The sequence below is a fragment of the Mastigoproctus giganteus genome, chromosome 6 (genome assembly GCF_048544385.1).
Source record: "Mastigoproctus giganteus isolate SK-2022 chromosome 6, ASM4854438v1, whole genome shotgun sequence".
Lineage (NCBI taxonomy): Eukaryota > Metazoa > Arthropoda > Arachnida > Uropygi > Thelyphonidae > Mastigoproctus > Mastigoproctus giganteus.
This window is the reverse complement of record NC_143580.1, coordinates 187,169,415-187,187,336: the sequence shown is the minus strand read 5'-3', so window position 1 is coordinate 187,187,336 and position 17,922 is coordinate 187,169,415. Positions and strand designations below refer to the sequence as shown.

The following is a 17,922-nucleotide window of genomic DNA, read 5'->3' as shown; positions in this document are numbered from 1 at the left end:
CTAGAACCCTCCAAGACTAAGTCCATGAAAGATTCCTATTTAGAATTCATCATTGGTAACATCATCAGTTGATCCCATCATCATCAGTTAGGATCAACTGATGATGTTACAACGGGTACAGAGAAGGGCAACGAGGTTGGTGAGGAGAACAAAGGATTGGTGTTATCAAGAAAAGCTTAAGTTATTCAAATTGCAGCTTTTGGAGACTAGGCACTTGCAAGGTGATCTAATTGAGAATGATGTTGGCGCGTTTTTATAGAATGTAAAAACTTTGAGACCACTGTAGTCGTCTTTACGAAAGCAAAAACCCTTACCTCTTATGCTACTTACATCTTTAAGTACACTGTGATCACTGCCACCTAGTGGTTCCTTTATCTGCAGATTCTTGATGCATGAAGAATCACTGCTGATAATCAGATCAAGAGTATTACTCCCTCTGGTTGCCTCTTGAACATACTGCTGTAGAAAACATCATCCAATAAATCCAAAAAAGTGTTGCTAGTGTATGAGGGTGGTTCAATAAAGAGTCGCCCTCAAGTACTTCCACATATCGCAGTCATGATATTTTGTGTGTAGCATCATACATATCTCTTTACTAAAGGTGTAAAATTTCAGCCCTGTGTCTTAATTTGTTTTTCTCTTACAGAGCTGAACGTGTGATGAAGTAGCATCATGAACAAAGTTGAAACCAGTGTTGTAATCTAGTATCTGTTCTTGAAGGGGAAATCTAAAGAAATCCACGAGATGACTGCTGTATATAAGGTTGAAGCCCCATCCAATGGCATTGTGTGAAGCACTATCATGGACAGGTTAGGTGTGGTTGGACATCAGTAGAATCTGAGCCCATTCCAGGTCATTAATCTGGCAGATCGCCGGATATCTGTGCTTGAATTGTTCCAGGAGGTGAAGATTAGTGTGGGCTCTCTTGAAACAGTCCTTCATGACCAACTCCATTTACGTTGATTGAGTGCAAGATGGATTCCCTGATTATTGACTGGTTTCCAGAAGGCCAATCGACAACAGAAATCACAAGAGTTGTTAGCCCTGTGCCGAAAAAATGAGAGACTTTTTCTCTCGTCTAATCACTCATGATGAAAGTTGGATACACCATTTCGACCCTGAAAGTAAAAAAGCAGTCCATGGAATTGAGACATCACGGTTCCACCCCCTCAAGAAGGGAAGGGTCCAAGCATCAGTAGGAAAGGTCCTGCTGACAGTGATTTGGGATGAGAAAGGCGTAATAATGATTGATTACCTGTCAAAAGGCAGAACAATTACAGGTGCCTATTATGCCAAATTATTCACAAAATTACGGGAGAAAATCAAAACATGTAGGCGTGGCATGCTGTCCTAAGGTGTGAGAATGTTTCAAGACAATGCCCCAGTTCACATTTCTGAAATTGCAACAACACAAGTGGCCACTTGTGGATATGAAATACTGCCCCATCCAGCCTACTCACCTGATCTTGCACCATCAGACTTCTTGTTTCCTTCCCTCAAATCATTTCTTCAGGGGACCCACTTCCCTGACAACGAGACACTCATTTCTGCAACAGTCATGGTTCAAAGACCAACCTCACCACTTCTACAAAAACAGTATCCGTAGCCTCATCCATCAATGGGGAAATGTGTAAATCTGCACAGTGGCTATGTAGAAAAGGACTAAAACCTGTGCCAAGAATCAACAGGCTAGCACCTCTGCAGCTAGGTCAGGGTGATTCTTTATTGAACCACCCTCGTGTGAGTGACCAACCCACAAGTCCAGTGAATATCTGGAAAGTTAAAATCCCCCATTATAAGACATTCTGATTTACTGGCCCCCTCTATTTCTCTGCACAAATGCTCATTATACTCATCAGATTCATTAGGCATATAACACACACCTACTCTCATTTACCCTTTCTCAGTGCTTATGTCACACCACACTGACACAATATTGCATTGTCCACCAGTGTCAATTGGATGCACATCCTTAGATTTGGCACGTTTCTTAATTAACTGCATAACCCCTCCTCCCTTCATGTCCTGTCTATCATTTCTGTACACATTGCACTACCCAAATTCCAATCTGCACTGCTTATATCCATTGGTGTACGTGAAGTTTTCTCTTGCTAAATTGCTTATAATAATACCCTTATCTGTTGTCAAAACAGTAATGAACAGCCAAATTGCAGAACTTGACAACAAAAGTGATTATTCAATTATGTAATTTCATAATTAAAAAATTTCTTGTCAAGACTTTTCAAATGACATGCGATTTGTCTTCACAGAAGCAGAACTTGAGTGACATCATGGACAAATTTATATCCGAAAATAGTTTTGTCGATGTATAATAGATTAAGTTTTTAGAAATCATACTTTTCCATGGGATATTGTTTTTATTAATTTATGTTAGGAAAAGGATATAATTATTAGCTTTTCCCTAATCAGCCCCAATATCTAAATTAAAATCATGCTTGTAACTACGGAGAAGGAAACATTAAGCAGTTCTTAGCAATTAAGTGCCTGCAGTGATCCCATACTAGCAACTTGAGAACTTAACACTTGGTCTGAAGACAGAATTCAATATACAATACAGAAAACAGCCACTTAATTGAGATTAAGATATTCTAATATTGGGACTGTTTAAGACTTCTAATATTCGGACTGTTTAAGACAAAGTTGTACAATTTTATATTTTACTCAACAATAAACTAATTAAAACAGTATTCATGTGTTAAAGTTTTTATTTCTTACAACTTGCTTAGTAGTATATCCATATATTATTACAGTGAATTTATATTTTTTTCAGAATCAATACCACAAATTACATTATAAAATTCTACTGCTATGTAAAAAAAAATTACACTGGTCAGCAAAAAAAATTTTTTTTCACTCCCTGTTAAAATTCAAGGTGATTCTTGTAGATTTGACATTGCTGAATTCAAATATGGCAACCATATTACTGTAACACTCACCAATTTTAAGGTATTTTATAGAAAAATGTTACTTTTTTTTTTTTTTTTTTTTTTTTTTTTTGGTAGTTGTTGCGCATCGGCTTCTGTGGCCATAGTGCCTTCCCAAGGTTTTTGCAGTACTTTGATCCAAGCCCGAGACGGGATTCAAACCCGCGACCTTTGGGTTGCCAGGCAGGCACTTTACCCACCCGGCTAGCCTGGTCGGCAGAAAATCTTACATACAGTACTAAATATGAAAAAAATAAGTAGTGTATTAAAATTATTCTATTTACAAAAATCTTTATCTGATAAAAGAACACTTATTTATAATCGTCCGATGGTGCCTCCCACATGAGATTCCAACAGTAGTTTTTTTTTTTTTTTTTTTTTAATGAAAACCCCAAACACGAGAGGTATTAGAACCTATAGTACTTAGTACCGCGCATGGGTTGGGGGTTGAGAAGATGAAAGAAGATATTTGTTGACATTAGACTTTAACTTCTGTAGATTGTAATTTTCAGGAAATACATATGAAGGTTGTTCCAGAAAACAGAAGTTGAATGAGGAAGAAGAAAAGCTGGTTCTGTGAGTTTGAAGTTGGACAGTAAAAGGGTGTTGACTGGTTGCAATGTGTTCGGGACTACTTTTGAGAGTGGGAATTATAGAAGCCAATTCAGAAGAAGTCTGTCAATGTATTTGGATTCCATTTTCCATGCTATCTTTTTCCATTTGAGAAATATTTTGGTGAAACCTTTCACCTTGTTCATCGGAGACTGCTAAGTTTTCAGGAAAAAAGTTGAAATGAAATGAAGCTTTAACAACAGCAGACGTTACAACTCGCTACTCCCACAGCTATCGTAGCAGTTTTTTTTGGCGGTAATGTTGTAGCATAATCAGTAGCTCAGAAGAATAGCAAGGTTTAAATTATAATAAGTATTTTGAAGAGTTTAATCACCTCTTGGGCATACATCTGTTGTATTTTTTGATTAGTTAACATATTAATTTGTGTTTTATAAATAGATTAAATAGGCTTAGCAGCATTCTTTAGCTTATTTTTTTTTTTTTTTTTTTTTTTTTTTTTTAAATTTAGCTAGTGACTTTGTAAGTTACAGCTCACTACTCGTACCGCTATCATATTGGTGTTTTGGCTGGCTGGAATATTGTAGTGTAATTGCATAGAAGAATATATAAGAAGATAGCATAGAAGAATAGAAGGGTTTTAATTGTAATAAGCATTTTGAAGGTTTTAATCACTTTTTTTTAGCTAAGGATATAATTAATTTAGCATTGTGATAATTACAGTAAAGCGTAACAGGTTTTACTGCATTAGCTTAGTGTAGTATGATAAATAAATCAATATTTGCTGATGTTATCGACAGTGTTCGGTGGGTCGGAAAACAAGATAATTTATTTAGTATTGTGAAATGGAATCCATAATACTAAGTAAATGAATTTCTTGCAGTACAGTGCAGTTGTTCGTTGCTAAATATGATCAAATCCAGTTGTGGATTATGAGCATTTTATACTTTTATTTTTTGATTCCCTTCAACAGATAATAAATTTAGTAAACAATTGAAGCAAAATTGAGATTGTTATCTCAATTTTGTTATCACCATGAGATTGTGATCACAATCTCTTGGCTATTCCCAACCTTGTGTTGTTTGGCATTACAAGAATGCAAAATGGGATGACCTGCGAGATTTCTTTTCTTTGGTTGGATTACTGTTTCAAAACTTCTGATGTCGTTTGCTCAGATCGTGTCAGTGAAATTATTCTTGCAGGAATGGAATCCTTTATAACACGCTACACTTTAAAATCTCGTCCTTTGTCTAAACCTTGGTTTTCCAATAAATGTGCTAAGGCTGTTCAAGAGAAGAACGTTGCATATCGTAATTGGCTTGTTTCTAATTCTTCAGTTTCATTTTCTGCCTATACCAAAGCTCGCAACAATTGTAAAGCAGTTATTAATCAGATCAAACTAGAGTTTGAACAGGCTAAGAGTAGAAAACTTGCTTCTTGCCCTAATGGTAGCCAAGCATTCTGGTCTCTTGCCAAAGCTATTGGCCACAACTTTTGCTCATTTCAAACAGAACCTCTGTTCAAACCAGATGGTTCAGTTGTCACTTCAGCCTTGGATAAAGCTGTCCTGCTAGCATCCCATTTTTCTTCCAACTCGTGTATTAATGACCTTGGTAAAACCCTCCCAACTTGCTCCATTCAATGCCTCATGTGGTCTTCCGGCAAAAGGATTTTCACGAATCTTGATGCTAAGGAAGCTCCAGGTCCCAATGGTATTTCTCCACTTGTTCTCAAAACCTGTGCTCCTGAACTTACTCCTATTCTTTGCTGCCTTTTTTTCACTTTCTTATTCCAAAGTTGTTTTTTCTTCTGCTTGGAAATTTACTCATATCCAGCCAGTTCCTAAAAAGGTGACAAATTCTTCCCATCCAATTATCATCCCATTGAAATTACTTCTGCTCTTTCTAAAGTAATGGAGAAATCAATTAACTGCCAACTAATAAACTACCTAGAAACCTTCCATCTGATCAACGATTGCCAGTATAGATTCGTCAGTGTCGATTCACTAGTGATATTCTGGCTTATGTTACCCATTTGTGGAATAATTCAATGGAAAAGTTTGGTGAAACACAAGCAGTTGCTCTTGACATCTCAAAGGCTTTTGATTGTGTTTGGCATAAAGGTCTTCTAAACAAGCTTCCATCTTATGGTTTGTCAACTGTTTTTTGTAATTGGTTATCCAGTTTTCTCTCTAATCGCTCAGTGAGGGTGACGGTAGATGGCGTTCTGCCTTCTAACTTCTCCACTAATGCCGGTGTCCCCTAAGGTTCAGTTCTTTCCCCCACTCTTTTCCTCTTGTATATTAATGACCTTCTTCCATTGACTGGAAATCCTATCCATAGTTTTGCCGATGATAGCACATTGCATTCCACTTTCTATTTTGAGAAACCTTGCCCTGCTCAATCAGCTTCAACTTCTCGAAAATCTGCTACCAATTCCCTAAATGCCAATCTTCAGGTAATTCTCCAGTGGGGCAAAGACAACTAAGATGATTTCAACCCTTCTAAAACTCAGTCTTGTCTTATATCTCGCAAAAAGGATTCTTCTGCTCCTATGCTTATCTTTGGCGACACGCCGATTTCTTGGCAAAATGATATCTCTCTTTTGGGGATTACCCTGACTTTTAATCTCTCTTGGCACAAGCACATTATAAATATTGCTTCCTCTGCATCTAAAAAACTTTGTTTTCTCTTTTGCTCTCGGCATTACTTTTCTTCCAAACAGCTGCTCACTCTGTATAAATTGCAAATCTGCCCTACCATGGAATATTGTTCCCACATCTGGGGTGGTGCCCCCAAAACCCCTCTCAGGCTTGATTCCATTCAGAAGAGGGCAGTTAGGTTAATTAATGATTCATCTCAAACAGATTCTCTCCACTATCTCATAGACTTACTGTTTCTGCTGCATGCCTCTTCTACAGATACTTCCATGGGCACTGTTCTTCTGAATAGCTTCCATAATTCCCACTCTCTCTTTCAAAACAGTCCGAACATGTGCAGCCATTAGCCAACATCCATTTACTGTCCAACTTCAAACTCGCAGAACAAACTTTTCATCTTCCTCGTTTATTCATTCAATTGCCATTTTCTGGAACAACCTTCCTGAAAATCACAGTCTACAGAAGTTTAAGTCCAATGTCAACAAATATCTTCTTTCGTCTTCTCAACCTCCAACCCAAACGTGGTACTAAGTACTATAGGTTCTAATACCTCTCGTGTTTGGGGTTTACATAAAAAGAAATTTTTTAAAAATCGCTATGAACTCCTCATTATCAAGAACAATTTCTCAACTGATCACACCTCACTTGGAACTCTTCTCACGATTGCTCATTATCTTGTAGTTCATATCTGTTAATTAGCATTTTTAGTAAAACCGGCTTTTGCGAAACATGTTGAGTCAAGATGTGGAGTCACATCTTGACTCCACACTTTCAGCAACTCTGATATGCACATCCATAAATCTATAACAGAATCTATAGGTTGGTTGGTTTCTATTCTCAATATAATTTTTTTTTTTATATGCACTTCGGTAGTGCATTTTCAGATTCTTGATAATGCCTTGGTCCATTGGCTGCAGTTAAGACGAATTATTCAGAAGGAAGAAAACAAGTTTCACACTTGTAAGTTTTGAAATTACCAAGTGAAGGTGGGCAGGGCAATTGCTTATCGAAATTTAAAATCCACTGCTCAAAAATTGCACTTGTCATTCAAGGTTTTTTGTTGTAGTCCAACTCTAACAACTTTACTCCTTTGAAACATTGGGATTGTTTACTTTTGCTCATTACTAAAGTTATTTTTTGTTACCAGCCATATTTGCAACCAAGAGTGTAATTCGCTCTTTACTATTTTTACCACCTAAACATTTATCACCTTTAAATGTCAGTGTCTTGTTCAGCAAACATATTTAAAAAATAGACATGTTTCATTAACATTAAAACGTAACAAAGACATCAATGTATGTCTTTGGACTCGTAGTCTTCCATAATGTTTTTAAAAACTGTTTCTTTCCAGTGGGTATAGTCTTCTTTGATTGACATAAATGCAATATTATTGAGTAAACTGAATTTCATTTGTGCCTTTGTGTAGGCAATTTTCTTTTCCGGTTTTGCTAATTTACACTTTCCACTTTTTCAAATTTACATGGAGTAGTGTTTTTTATTTTTGAAATTTAATTGTTAATCCCATGTTGCCTTTCAATACAGCATATGAACAAGCTCTTAATTTTTCCACTTAAACCACTCTCACTTTTAGATTTCAATAATAAAAAATAAAAAAAATCTTGCTAAAGGTGAAATGCACCATAGTAAGATGAATATTGCTGCAGCATCAGTTTATTTGGAAATGCTGTTTTGATCCCCCAGTTATCAAGTACAGAGAGTTACTGTGACAGACTGTTGTCTGTTGGTTTTTATAATTTTAATATTTGTCTTATTCTTAACCAATTTCTGCCTGTTATACAGGCCTTTTTAAAAAGTCCATAAAAAAGAAATATAAAAATTAACCCAGAAAAAGTATTTTCTAGGTTAATTTTTATATTTCATTGAAGAGTTATTGTAAATTTGTTACTGTATTCTGTCAGATTTTCAACATATACAATATCAGATTTTTAAAATAAGATGCAGCAAACCCAATTCTTTTTATGTTGTACTACATGTTGCCTATATCCAGAGTGTCTCAAAAATACACGGCATAACTTCAGGAATGGGTTCCTCATATGTAGGCAATAAAAATATTTTATATCAACATAGTTCCAGAAATGCTTGGTTTCAGAGTTTTGAAAGTCTGTCTATGACACTTAACTGTTCACATCACCTTATAGTAATTGTTCAAAATGTCCACCTTCTGGCTGAATACAGGCCTCACATCGACGTCTCGTGGACTCGCAAAGACTCTGCCAAATTCCTGGCATGTTTCGTATTGTCTCACAACCTGCCACAATTCGATTGTGGAGAGTTTCCACATCAGCTACCGGAGTCAAATACACCAATGACTTTAAATGGCCCCACAAGCCGAAATCTAGTGGGTTTAAATCAGTGAGTGTGGAGGCCAGGCAGTTGGTCCACCTCTACCTATCCACCGACCAGGAAATGTTCGATTCAGGTAATTGCGGGCTGGGTGGCCGAAACGTGCAGGAGTGCCATCATGCATGAAGTGTGCTTGTTGACGAATGATCAGTGGTGTGTCGTCCAAGAAATCAGGCATGTTGTTTTCCAGAAAGTTTCTGTATGCCTGCCCTGTGAGTTTGTTTTGAAGTACATGGGGCCCAAATAACTTATCGCCAAAAACACCCACCCAGATGTTGAGGCTGAACCGCTGTTGGTGATGTGATGGAAGAATTGCATGGGGGTTTTCCTCAGCCCATACATGCTGATTGCAAAAGTTTTGGATTACATCTTGTATGAACTGCACTTCATCTGTCAATATCACTAAGGCAGGAAAGTGAGTTGTACCACACTGCTGCAAGAACCATTGGCAGAACATTACTCATGCAGGGTAATCTGCTGGTGACAAGGCCTGTACCCAATGCAGATGGTAAGGATATAGTTGGTGTTCTCGCAACACTCTCCAAACAGTCGAATGTTGAACAACCAGTTGCATTGCTATTCTGCGTGTGCTGATTCCAGGAGTGGCATGCACGACATCCAAAATCTCCTCCTGTACTTCAGGAGCCGTAGATCTTGGTCCTCCTCTGTCAGCAGTACAAGTGTAAAGGTCCCACGTTCACAAAGGTGCGATGGATACCTTCAAAAGGTTTCCTGTTTGGACATCTTCGTTCTGGAAACCTTGTTAGTACAAATGACAAGCCTCCAGAGCATTGCCATCCGCCAAACTGTACATAAAGTTCATATTTGCTTGCTCCTGATTTGAGTACGTGGTCAGAATGGAAAACCACCAGATTCTGTCAGTACCTTGTGATGATAGGTTGGGATTCCATTTGCACGTATCACACCTCAATGATAAAATCAAGAAATTCACGTCTACGGTGATTAGAATCTCCAAAAAAGAATGGGGACTTAACAAACGATGTCACTGTATTACAAAACTATCTTCCTGCCAATTGTTGCTTATGTAGCTGGTGTGTGGTCGGGATCAGTGATTAAAGTAAAAATAAAAAACAAACTCATGTCATTACAAAGCTCTATGTTGTTGGCCCTATTGCATGCCCCGAGGACGGTATCTACGGCTGCGCTACAGGTAATTGCTGGATCTATTCCTCTTGATCTCTACATTGCATATCGTGGAATGTTATATGCTATGAGAAAGGGAATCCCTACTAATTATTTGGACATTTCCATCAACCTGGATGCCAGTGTTAAGGAGGAGAAACTTAGAATCTGGAATGAACTAATAGAGATTTGGAGGAATCGGTGGATGTCGTCGGAGGTGGGAGTAATAACTAGGAATATTATTCCTGCTGTGGACTTTGCTACTTCTAAAACAGTTTCGTTATGGTTTTGTCCTTCAATGTTCACCAACTATGTGCTGACAGGACATGGGTCCTTTCGAGACAAATTATGTTCATGGGTCTGGAGCCAGATCCGTGGTGTTCTTGTGGTGAGGCGGAAACTTGGCTGCATACTGTTTCATTGCCCATTTTATAATGTTGAGAGGCGTCGTCTTTTCGAACTGATTCCAGATCTAGCTGAAAACAACGTGCAGGAGTTTGTGAACGGACTGTCTAATTTTCAGGCATTGCAGGTTTTTGCTGCTGCAGTGTTCTCTAAGAGATCAATTATAAGGAACCTATCAGAAAATGAACTGGCAGTGTATGTTGGGAGTTTTGCTTGATTGCATCTGGGCTTGGGAGCCTCAGACCTGGAAGCTTTATGTCAATAGTATTGCACTTTCTCTTTTGGGTGTAGAAACAGGTTAATGTTTCTAAGTGTTATTGTTAAGTTAATGTCATTCTAAGTGTATGTATTTGCTATTTACATGTAAATATTTGTATAATGTTGCTTTTGTCTCAACAAGTATACATTGTTCTTAGTTGGAAATTTTTTTTTTTCGCTGGCCTCCAAGTTTGGGCAGCCTTGGGGCAGGATTGTTGGCACCTACCAGTATAGCACTACTTCCGGTAGGTGCAGGATTTGTGCATTACAGCACACTCCAAGAATGGTTGATCCAGGTGTTGGTTAATCCCTGGTGGCGAAATGGCCTGAAATAACACTCTTTTTCAGGCCTGTTTTGTAGACGTTCTGAGATTTTACAGGAGTAAAAGGTGGAGATGGGCTTATGTCTAGGAGCCACCCTTCTTATCAGGACACACACAATCAAATGTACAGTATATATAAGAGTATGTATATAAAATCTGTATATAAATTGATTAATGTATATTAGAGAATGTATATACAGTTGTGTGTTAATAAAAAAAAAAAAAGAAAAGTACCTTGTGATGAAGGAAATCACATGTGGGAGATAAGACATTCTGGTTAATAACTCGAGAACCAAGCATTTCCAGAACTATATTGATATAAAATATTTTTATTGTCTACCTATGAGGAACTCATTCCTGAAGTTATGCCGTGTATTTTTGAGACACCCTGTATATATATTTTTTCCTTACTTCCTTGTTAAAGAATATACTTGTATATTTCATTTCAGATACAGGGTCTAGGTACTGCTTTCAAAATTTTATTTTCTGGAAGCAGAGGAGCAGATTTTACACTGCCTCAGATGAAGAGAGGAAGATTTCAGCTTGCCAGACCAGAAATTGTATCATTATTTAATGCTTTTGGGAGGTATGGATACTTTTTTTATTACCAAAAAAAAAAATAAGCAAAATGATATTTTTAGTTACAGTTAGTTGCAAATGTATTAACATACAGGTGGTTATCACGTAGGTTAGTGCAAATGCATCATTTTAACATAGCTATCTACCACAGTGAATTAATTAATTACATTGGCATCGTTTTGGTTTATCTCATATTCTGAATGCCTTCACAACGAGTTACCATGGTATTGTACTACCTTGAATAAATAATACTTCACCAGTGGAGAAGACTATTGTTATTTATTCTCGGCGGATACCACCACTCAGATGGCACCGTTTCAGAGCTTGTTGGCTTCTCTTCGGTGGGTGGGCAGGTACCAATAAATAAAAAAAAAAAAAATGGCGCCTCCGTAGCCAGGTGGGAAGGAGCAGCAGCAGCAGTGCGTAGCACACGCTTCTCGATTAGACCGGGGTTCGAGCCCGTCACCACCAAATACGGAGGATGCGGAAAGGTCAGAGAATGACCACCGCATATCCCGGAGCAATATGGCCTTAGTTGCTAATGCTCCTAAAAACCAAATAACAATAACCAATAAATAACAATAGTCTTCTCCACTGGTGAAGTGTTATTTATTTGAGGTAGTACAATCCCATGGCAACTTGTTGTGAAGGCATTCACAATATGAGATAACCAAAACAATGCCAATGTAATTAATTCAACTACATTGGGAGATAGCTAAGTTAAAATGATGCATTTGCACTAACCTACAAGATAGTCATTCTACCTTGTAGCAGGAGCCCTTTGCCCTTAAACACTTTATAGTCTATATCACTACACACCATCAGGCATCTCTCATATTGTGAAGTTATACTTCATAACTGGGTTGTCACTATTGCAACACCAGGGCACTTGCCCACCCACCCACTGAAGAGAAGCTAACAAACTTTGAAATGGTGCCGCCTGGGTGGTGGTATCTGCTGAGAATAAATAACAATAGTCTTCTCCACTGGTGAAGTGTTATTTATTTGAGGCAACAATACAAAGGCAACTCGCTGTGAAGGCATTCACAATATGAGATATAACCAAAATGATGCCGATGTAATTAATTAATTTAATTAATTCAACTACTTTGGTAGATAGCTATGTTAAAATGATGCATTTGCACTAACCTACATGATAGTCACTCTACCTCATAGCATTAAGCCTTTGCCCTTAAACACTTTATAGTCCATACAGGTGGTTCTAACTTCAAAATCAAACATTAGTTTAATTTATGTCAATCCACACTTATGTGAAATGCCACCAACATTATTACTTAATGGGAATGTTTTGCAAATGCATGTGAGATAAATTGCACTCGCAATACTGCTGATACAGTACTACTTTTAATGTTCTGGTCAAGATGCCTCCTGCTATTACCCCCAGTGATAAATGTCTTGTGTAGTTTTGGCTTTTGATTTACTAAAATAGCTGATAAAAAAGAATGATCATTGTTCAGTGGTAGTGCTGTAAAGAAATGTAGCAGAGAGTCTATAGAGGTGAAGAGAAAAGTGGTAACACAGAGAAAAGTGATAACATAGGTTATTGAAGTTTTCTTCTTGGAAGTGAAGAAATGTAGCAGAGTCTATAGAGGTGAAGAGAAAAGTGGTAACACAGAGAAAAGAAAAAGTGAAGAGAAAAGTGATAACATAGGTTATTGAAGTTTTCTTCTTGGAAGTGAAGAAATGTAGCAGAGTCTATAGAGGTGAAGAGAAAAGTGATAACATAGGTTATTGAAGTTTCTTCTTGGAAGTGGTTGGATCACGTTTACACACTTGCAAAGAATTTTTGAAGAACAGTATTTGATCTACAAATATAAAGCATTTAATATTCATATCTGTAAAAGTTGCATATTACGTTAATAGTCAGAAGCATAACCCCCTATTATGTTTTATGAGAAAATCAGTTTCAATGTATCACCTTTTCTCAGAATAAAAACTGCTGCAAGGCTGAGGACAACCTGCATTTTGTTATTTGTACTATTTTACAACTTATATATGACCACCCAAAACCTAATCTCATCTGCCCATTTGTATTACATCCATAAATTGCATGTTTTTGTTTTGCTGGATAAAAAACTGGTTTGTTTGGGTGGGGGGGGAAAGACTTGTTTTCCATGCCTGAAACTGACCAACTCAGCGACTGAGTGAAAAATGCCCATAAAAGTTTCATTCGTCATTGACATCCTTTGCTAGTAATATACTGACTTGTCAAAAATATTTTTAACCCGAATTTGTAGTCTGCCTTATACTTTTTGTCAGCAAACAAACTTTGTTTGCTGACAAACTACGAATGTTTAAATTCAGTTTTATCCACCATCAGAAGTCTTCATTTTTCTCACCTTTATTTCATGTAAAATTGTTGTATGGGTATTTATTTAGCAGCTAAGTCATTCACCCATCAGTTAGCATTTCATAATTTGCATGCCTCTGTAGTCAGTAGTGTAAATTTCAAACTTTATGATCACAAATTTTTGCTCATGACTCAAGGCAATACCACACCTTACATATTTCTTTTAATTATATTACCAAATAAAGAGAAATTCACCTGAGCTGCTATCAAAATATTTGAAAATTGTGAGAGAATCACAGTGAGTGCTCACATGTGTAACAGTTTTTGAAAATAAGAGTTTTTCTACAAGTAAAATGCTTGTCAGCACCAAACCAATGGGAAATGAAACTTAGTAAACCAACTCTTTGTCAACTTAGAACTTGACAACAACAATGCTAATTTTTAAGAAAAATATAAAGTACATGAAATGACTGGAAAAAATTTCATAGATGAAAAGCTGCAACATGCCAAAAGGTGAATTTAGAGAAAGAATAAAATAAGGTCCACCTAATCAAATGCTTCTGGAAGTTGTCATACATTGAGAAGAGAAATGAAAATACGTGAAAGGAAGTAAAATTCAACTGCTGATGCTCCATCCATTCAAGGGCTGCAGGCACAATAGCTGCGAAGACAAACAGTATCACTAAACCTAGCAAGGGGCTTAGTTGAGCAGCTTGCAGTTCCAATAATATGACAACCAATAAGCAAAATATATACCTGATCAGAGAGAAGCATCAGAAATCACAAAAAATTAACCAAAAATGCATGAATACAAATATACAGTGCCCCTATGAGGTTAAGTATGATAATTCTGAATTACATAATTACACAGCAACCTTTACTATATTCATATTGGAAAGGTTGTCAGTTAATTACTAAAATATAAATTAACTAAAATAATACCAAAAGTTTTAAGAAAGGAAGGACCAAAAATCAAATATGATTAAAAAAAAAAAAAAAAAAACCACATAAAGTGCACTAGTCAGCAAAATAGCCTAAACCCAGGCATAAGTGCAGGAAGCAATGAAATCTGTAATGCGAAGGGTGCAATCATGTGCCATCGTGATTATCTGAGACCAGAATAGATTAGAAAAGAAAAAACTGTTATAAATTATAAAGATCCTTTATTGAAATAGAAGTGTTCCTTGACAGGGATACTTTTCTTTCAACCTACCTTTTTTAAACAACATGATCATCATGGACAATCTGTTTGAACCTCCTCTGTTTACACCTGACCAAAACAAAATTTACAGTACTTGATTTGCAATACAAAATTGTCTAGTTGCTCTGACTACACCCATAAGGTGACAAACTCAACTTGAAGATGGTTGCAGAATAGATGTGGAGGTTTGCATTCAACCATTTAATGGTGGGAACGAGCAAGCTGCCTCCTCTTGTTGTGGATAGTTTGAATAAATTCAAGAAAGAATTGACAAATTATTGGAGGGGTTGGATAGATGTGGGAGGATTTTTTTTTTGCTGATGCTTTATAAACTTGCTTTCGTGCATCATATATTACTACTAGTACTGCTACACTAATAATAATTAAGGAACATCTAAGAAAGCCAAGCTCTACACATACCATATAATGTGAATACAAGAATTGAAGCCTGGCAAAAAGGAAAAACATGTTTCTGATTGCAGTTAGTTCCAGCAGAATCCTCAATCTAACCTGGTTTACAGATGAAGCATGGATACATCAATTTACAAAATACAGTGTAGCCCACAGGTAACCTTTGTGCATGTCATGCATTCCCAAAAATTTGGTTTCCAGTAATCCCCATTATAGGGTGCATCTTCTTTGATATACATAAATCATGTACCTCATTATTTGTTAGTTGATTTTTAGGAGCATTAGCAACTAAGGCCATATTGCTCCGGGATATGCGGTGGTCATTCCCCGACCTTTCCACATCCTCTGTATTTGGTGGTGACGGGCTCGAACCCCGGTCTAATCAAGAAGCGTGTGCTATGCACTGCTGCTCCTTCCCACCTGGCTACGGAGGTGCCACCTCATGATTTATGAGTTAGTTAACCAGTTAGGTGATCTTGAGTTGATACAGGATTATTATCAATGAGATGAAACCACCTGTCATATATACCATATGCAAGTTCAGCAGAAACTGAGTTTTTTTTTTTTTAGGGTTATTAGAGTAAATAAGGGCATATGGCCATCTGACTTTTTTTTCTAAAAGGGAACATGTACTGGAATAAGCCTCTCACCACAGCCCAGAAGAGCTTAAAGTACAGCTGATGGGCCAGTGATGTTTAACCAGCCCATAAAAGAACCTTAAATTATTGCTGGACAAATTAGATATAATGGAGGCCAAATATGGAACTATTGCTTCACATGATATCAGTAAACTTCAAGGCTGTTAAGATATGCAATATGCCCCTATATATTTTTCAATACATGTGTGAAAAAACTGCAAGTGCTTTTAGATTGTTTCTAGAAGTTTAAATAGTAAGAGTTCTTTTGATATTTATAGTTAAAAATTAAGCTTAAATGCTGCAATTAGTTAATTTGAGGAAGACACCATGCATCTTCATTCATTAGCTCTTATAGAGGAAAAGAAGTATGACATTTAACCAACCTTTTTCCTTACCTGATGGAATATAAATAAATCTCAGAAAATTCCAAATTGACATAAAATATTGAGTGCCATTGCCATGGACAAACTGAAAATAGTTTTCCAGGAAATTGAATCCATTATGGAGGATGATTTACAGCTTACAAATATGAGATGTCCAAGTATGGCTCTACCTAGATGTTGATGGGAACCATTTCCAAGATCCAGATTCTCAGGCATGTTTATCCATTTTCATGTCATTTCATGCATTAGTAAAAACTACTAGCAAAATTCTGAGTTCTGCAGTGAGAGGATCACCATGTACAAATCAAATTGGATGTGTATCATTGATTTTCATAACCCTTGTCTTCTGAAATAAGTTTCTATATAGAAAACATTTAGTACAAAACTTTCATGGTTGATTTAGGCACTTTGTTATAGAGGGGCATAGTTGCATTTCTTTTTCAAGAACTGTATATGGATATCTCACATTATTGGTCTTATTCTGTATGTACATACACATGCATACATAATGTGTTTTTTTTTTTTTTTTTTTTTTCAGGTTGTCTAATAGTATTCATCATCTGGAAAACTTCAGAAGACTACTGAGTTCTGAATTTGTATAGCAGGGGATGCTATCTAACAGATAAATCTCCAGCATGCCAAGAAGTGTTGGGCACTTGTCTCTTGCATATCTTCTGCCTGATATTTAAAATTTCATGTAAAGGAATATAACAGGTGCTATCACTTGAATTTTGCATTTAAATTTTATAAAGCTAAATACGTAATTTTTATACTAAAAAATGTATTAGGAAACCATGTTAAATTATGGACCAACTTTTTTTTCCCCCTAAAAGAGGAACTATTACTAATACTTATGTTATCTTCAACTTATTTTTAATGAAGGGGCCAGTCACTTGTTTTTACTTTTTAATTTAGTAATGTACCAATTTGCACTTATTTTGACTGTTAAAAGGTACAAACTGAAAAATGTACATAAGGTTATAAAAAAGTTTGTAAAATTGTATATAATAATTTAAAATGTGATGAGTGAGATGGGAATTTAAGTTCAAATATCCTACCTCACTTCTGTTACAAATATAATCAACCACTATTCATCCTTATATAAAGCTGTATAGAATACCATTTCATGTAAGTATGAAATTGTGAGAAAAAAAGTATTTTATTTTGGTGTTGCTGCATATCTCTTGTGATCATGTCCATTTTTCTTAAAAATAAATTGCTATTAAGTTAAAATATTTTAATAACAGTATAAAAGCAGGTGAAGGTAATCTGCCATTTCCTTTATATATTTTTTTAATTATTATTTTTATTCTTTTCAAAATACTGCAATAGAAAGCTTTGTCAATTGAGACATTACTTAATATTTCTAGTTAAGATAATACAGCTATATTTAAGTATTTGCCTTCAGTTATTTTTTTTTTTCTTGCTTAATAAAACATTTCAAATAGTGTTAAAGCATTTAGTTTATCTGCAATATAGATGTTTCTTGTTGGGTAAAAAGAACAGGTAATTTTCACTTATGTATTTTCAGTTTCTAGACCTTGTAAGTGAAGCTGGCCAATGATAAGTATACATTTCTTTGACAGCTTTTTTCAACTGCCAAAGATGAAATACTGTATTTTCTCAAATACCCTGCACACTTTTTTATATATATATATAAAAAAAAAACCACCACAGAAATGTGGGTGCACAGCTTATTTGTGAATTTAATTTGAAGTGTGAAATTTCTCCT

General features: G+C 36.2%; 1 protein-coding gene across 1 annotated transcript in view; it reads left to right on the top strand.

Moving 5' to 3' along the window:
- LOC150084815 (ERO1-like protein beta) overlaps positions 1–17,074 on the top strand; it is a 217,396-nt gene extending 200,322 nt beyond the window's left edge. Inside the window, exons 13-14 of the mRNA XM_090375563.1 lie at positions 11,117–11,253; positions 16,729–17,074. Coding sequence (XP_090231689.1) covers positions 11,117–11,253; positions 16,729–16,792 — 201 coding nt within the window. The 3' untranslated portion in view covers positions 16,793–17,074. The remainder of the gene's footprint in view (positions 1–11,116; positions 11,254–16,728) is intronic.
- Positions 17,075–17,922: the final 848 nt, after the last annotated feature.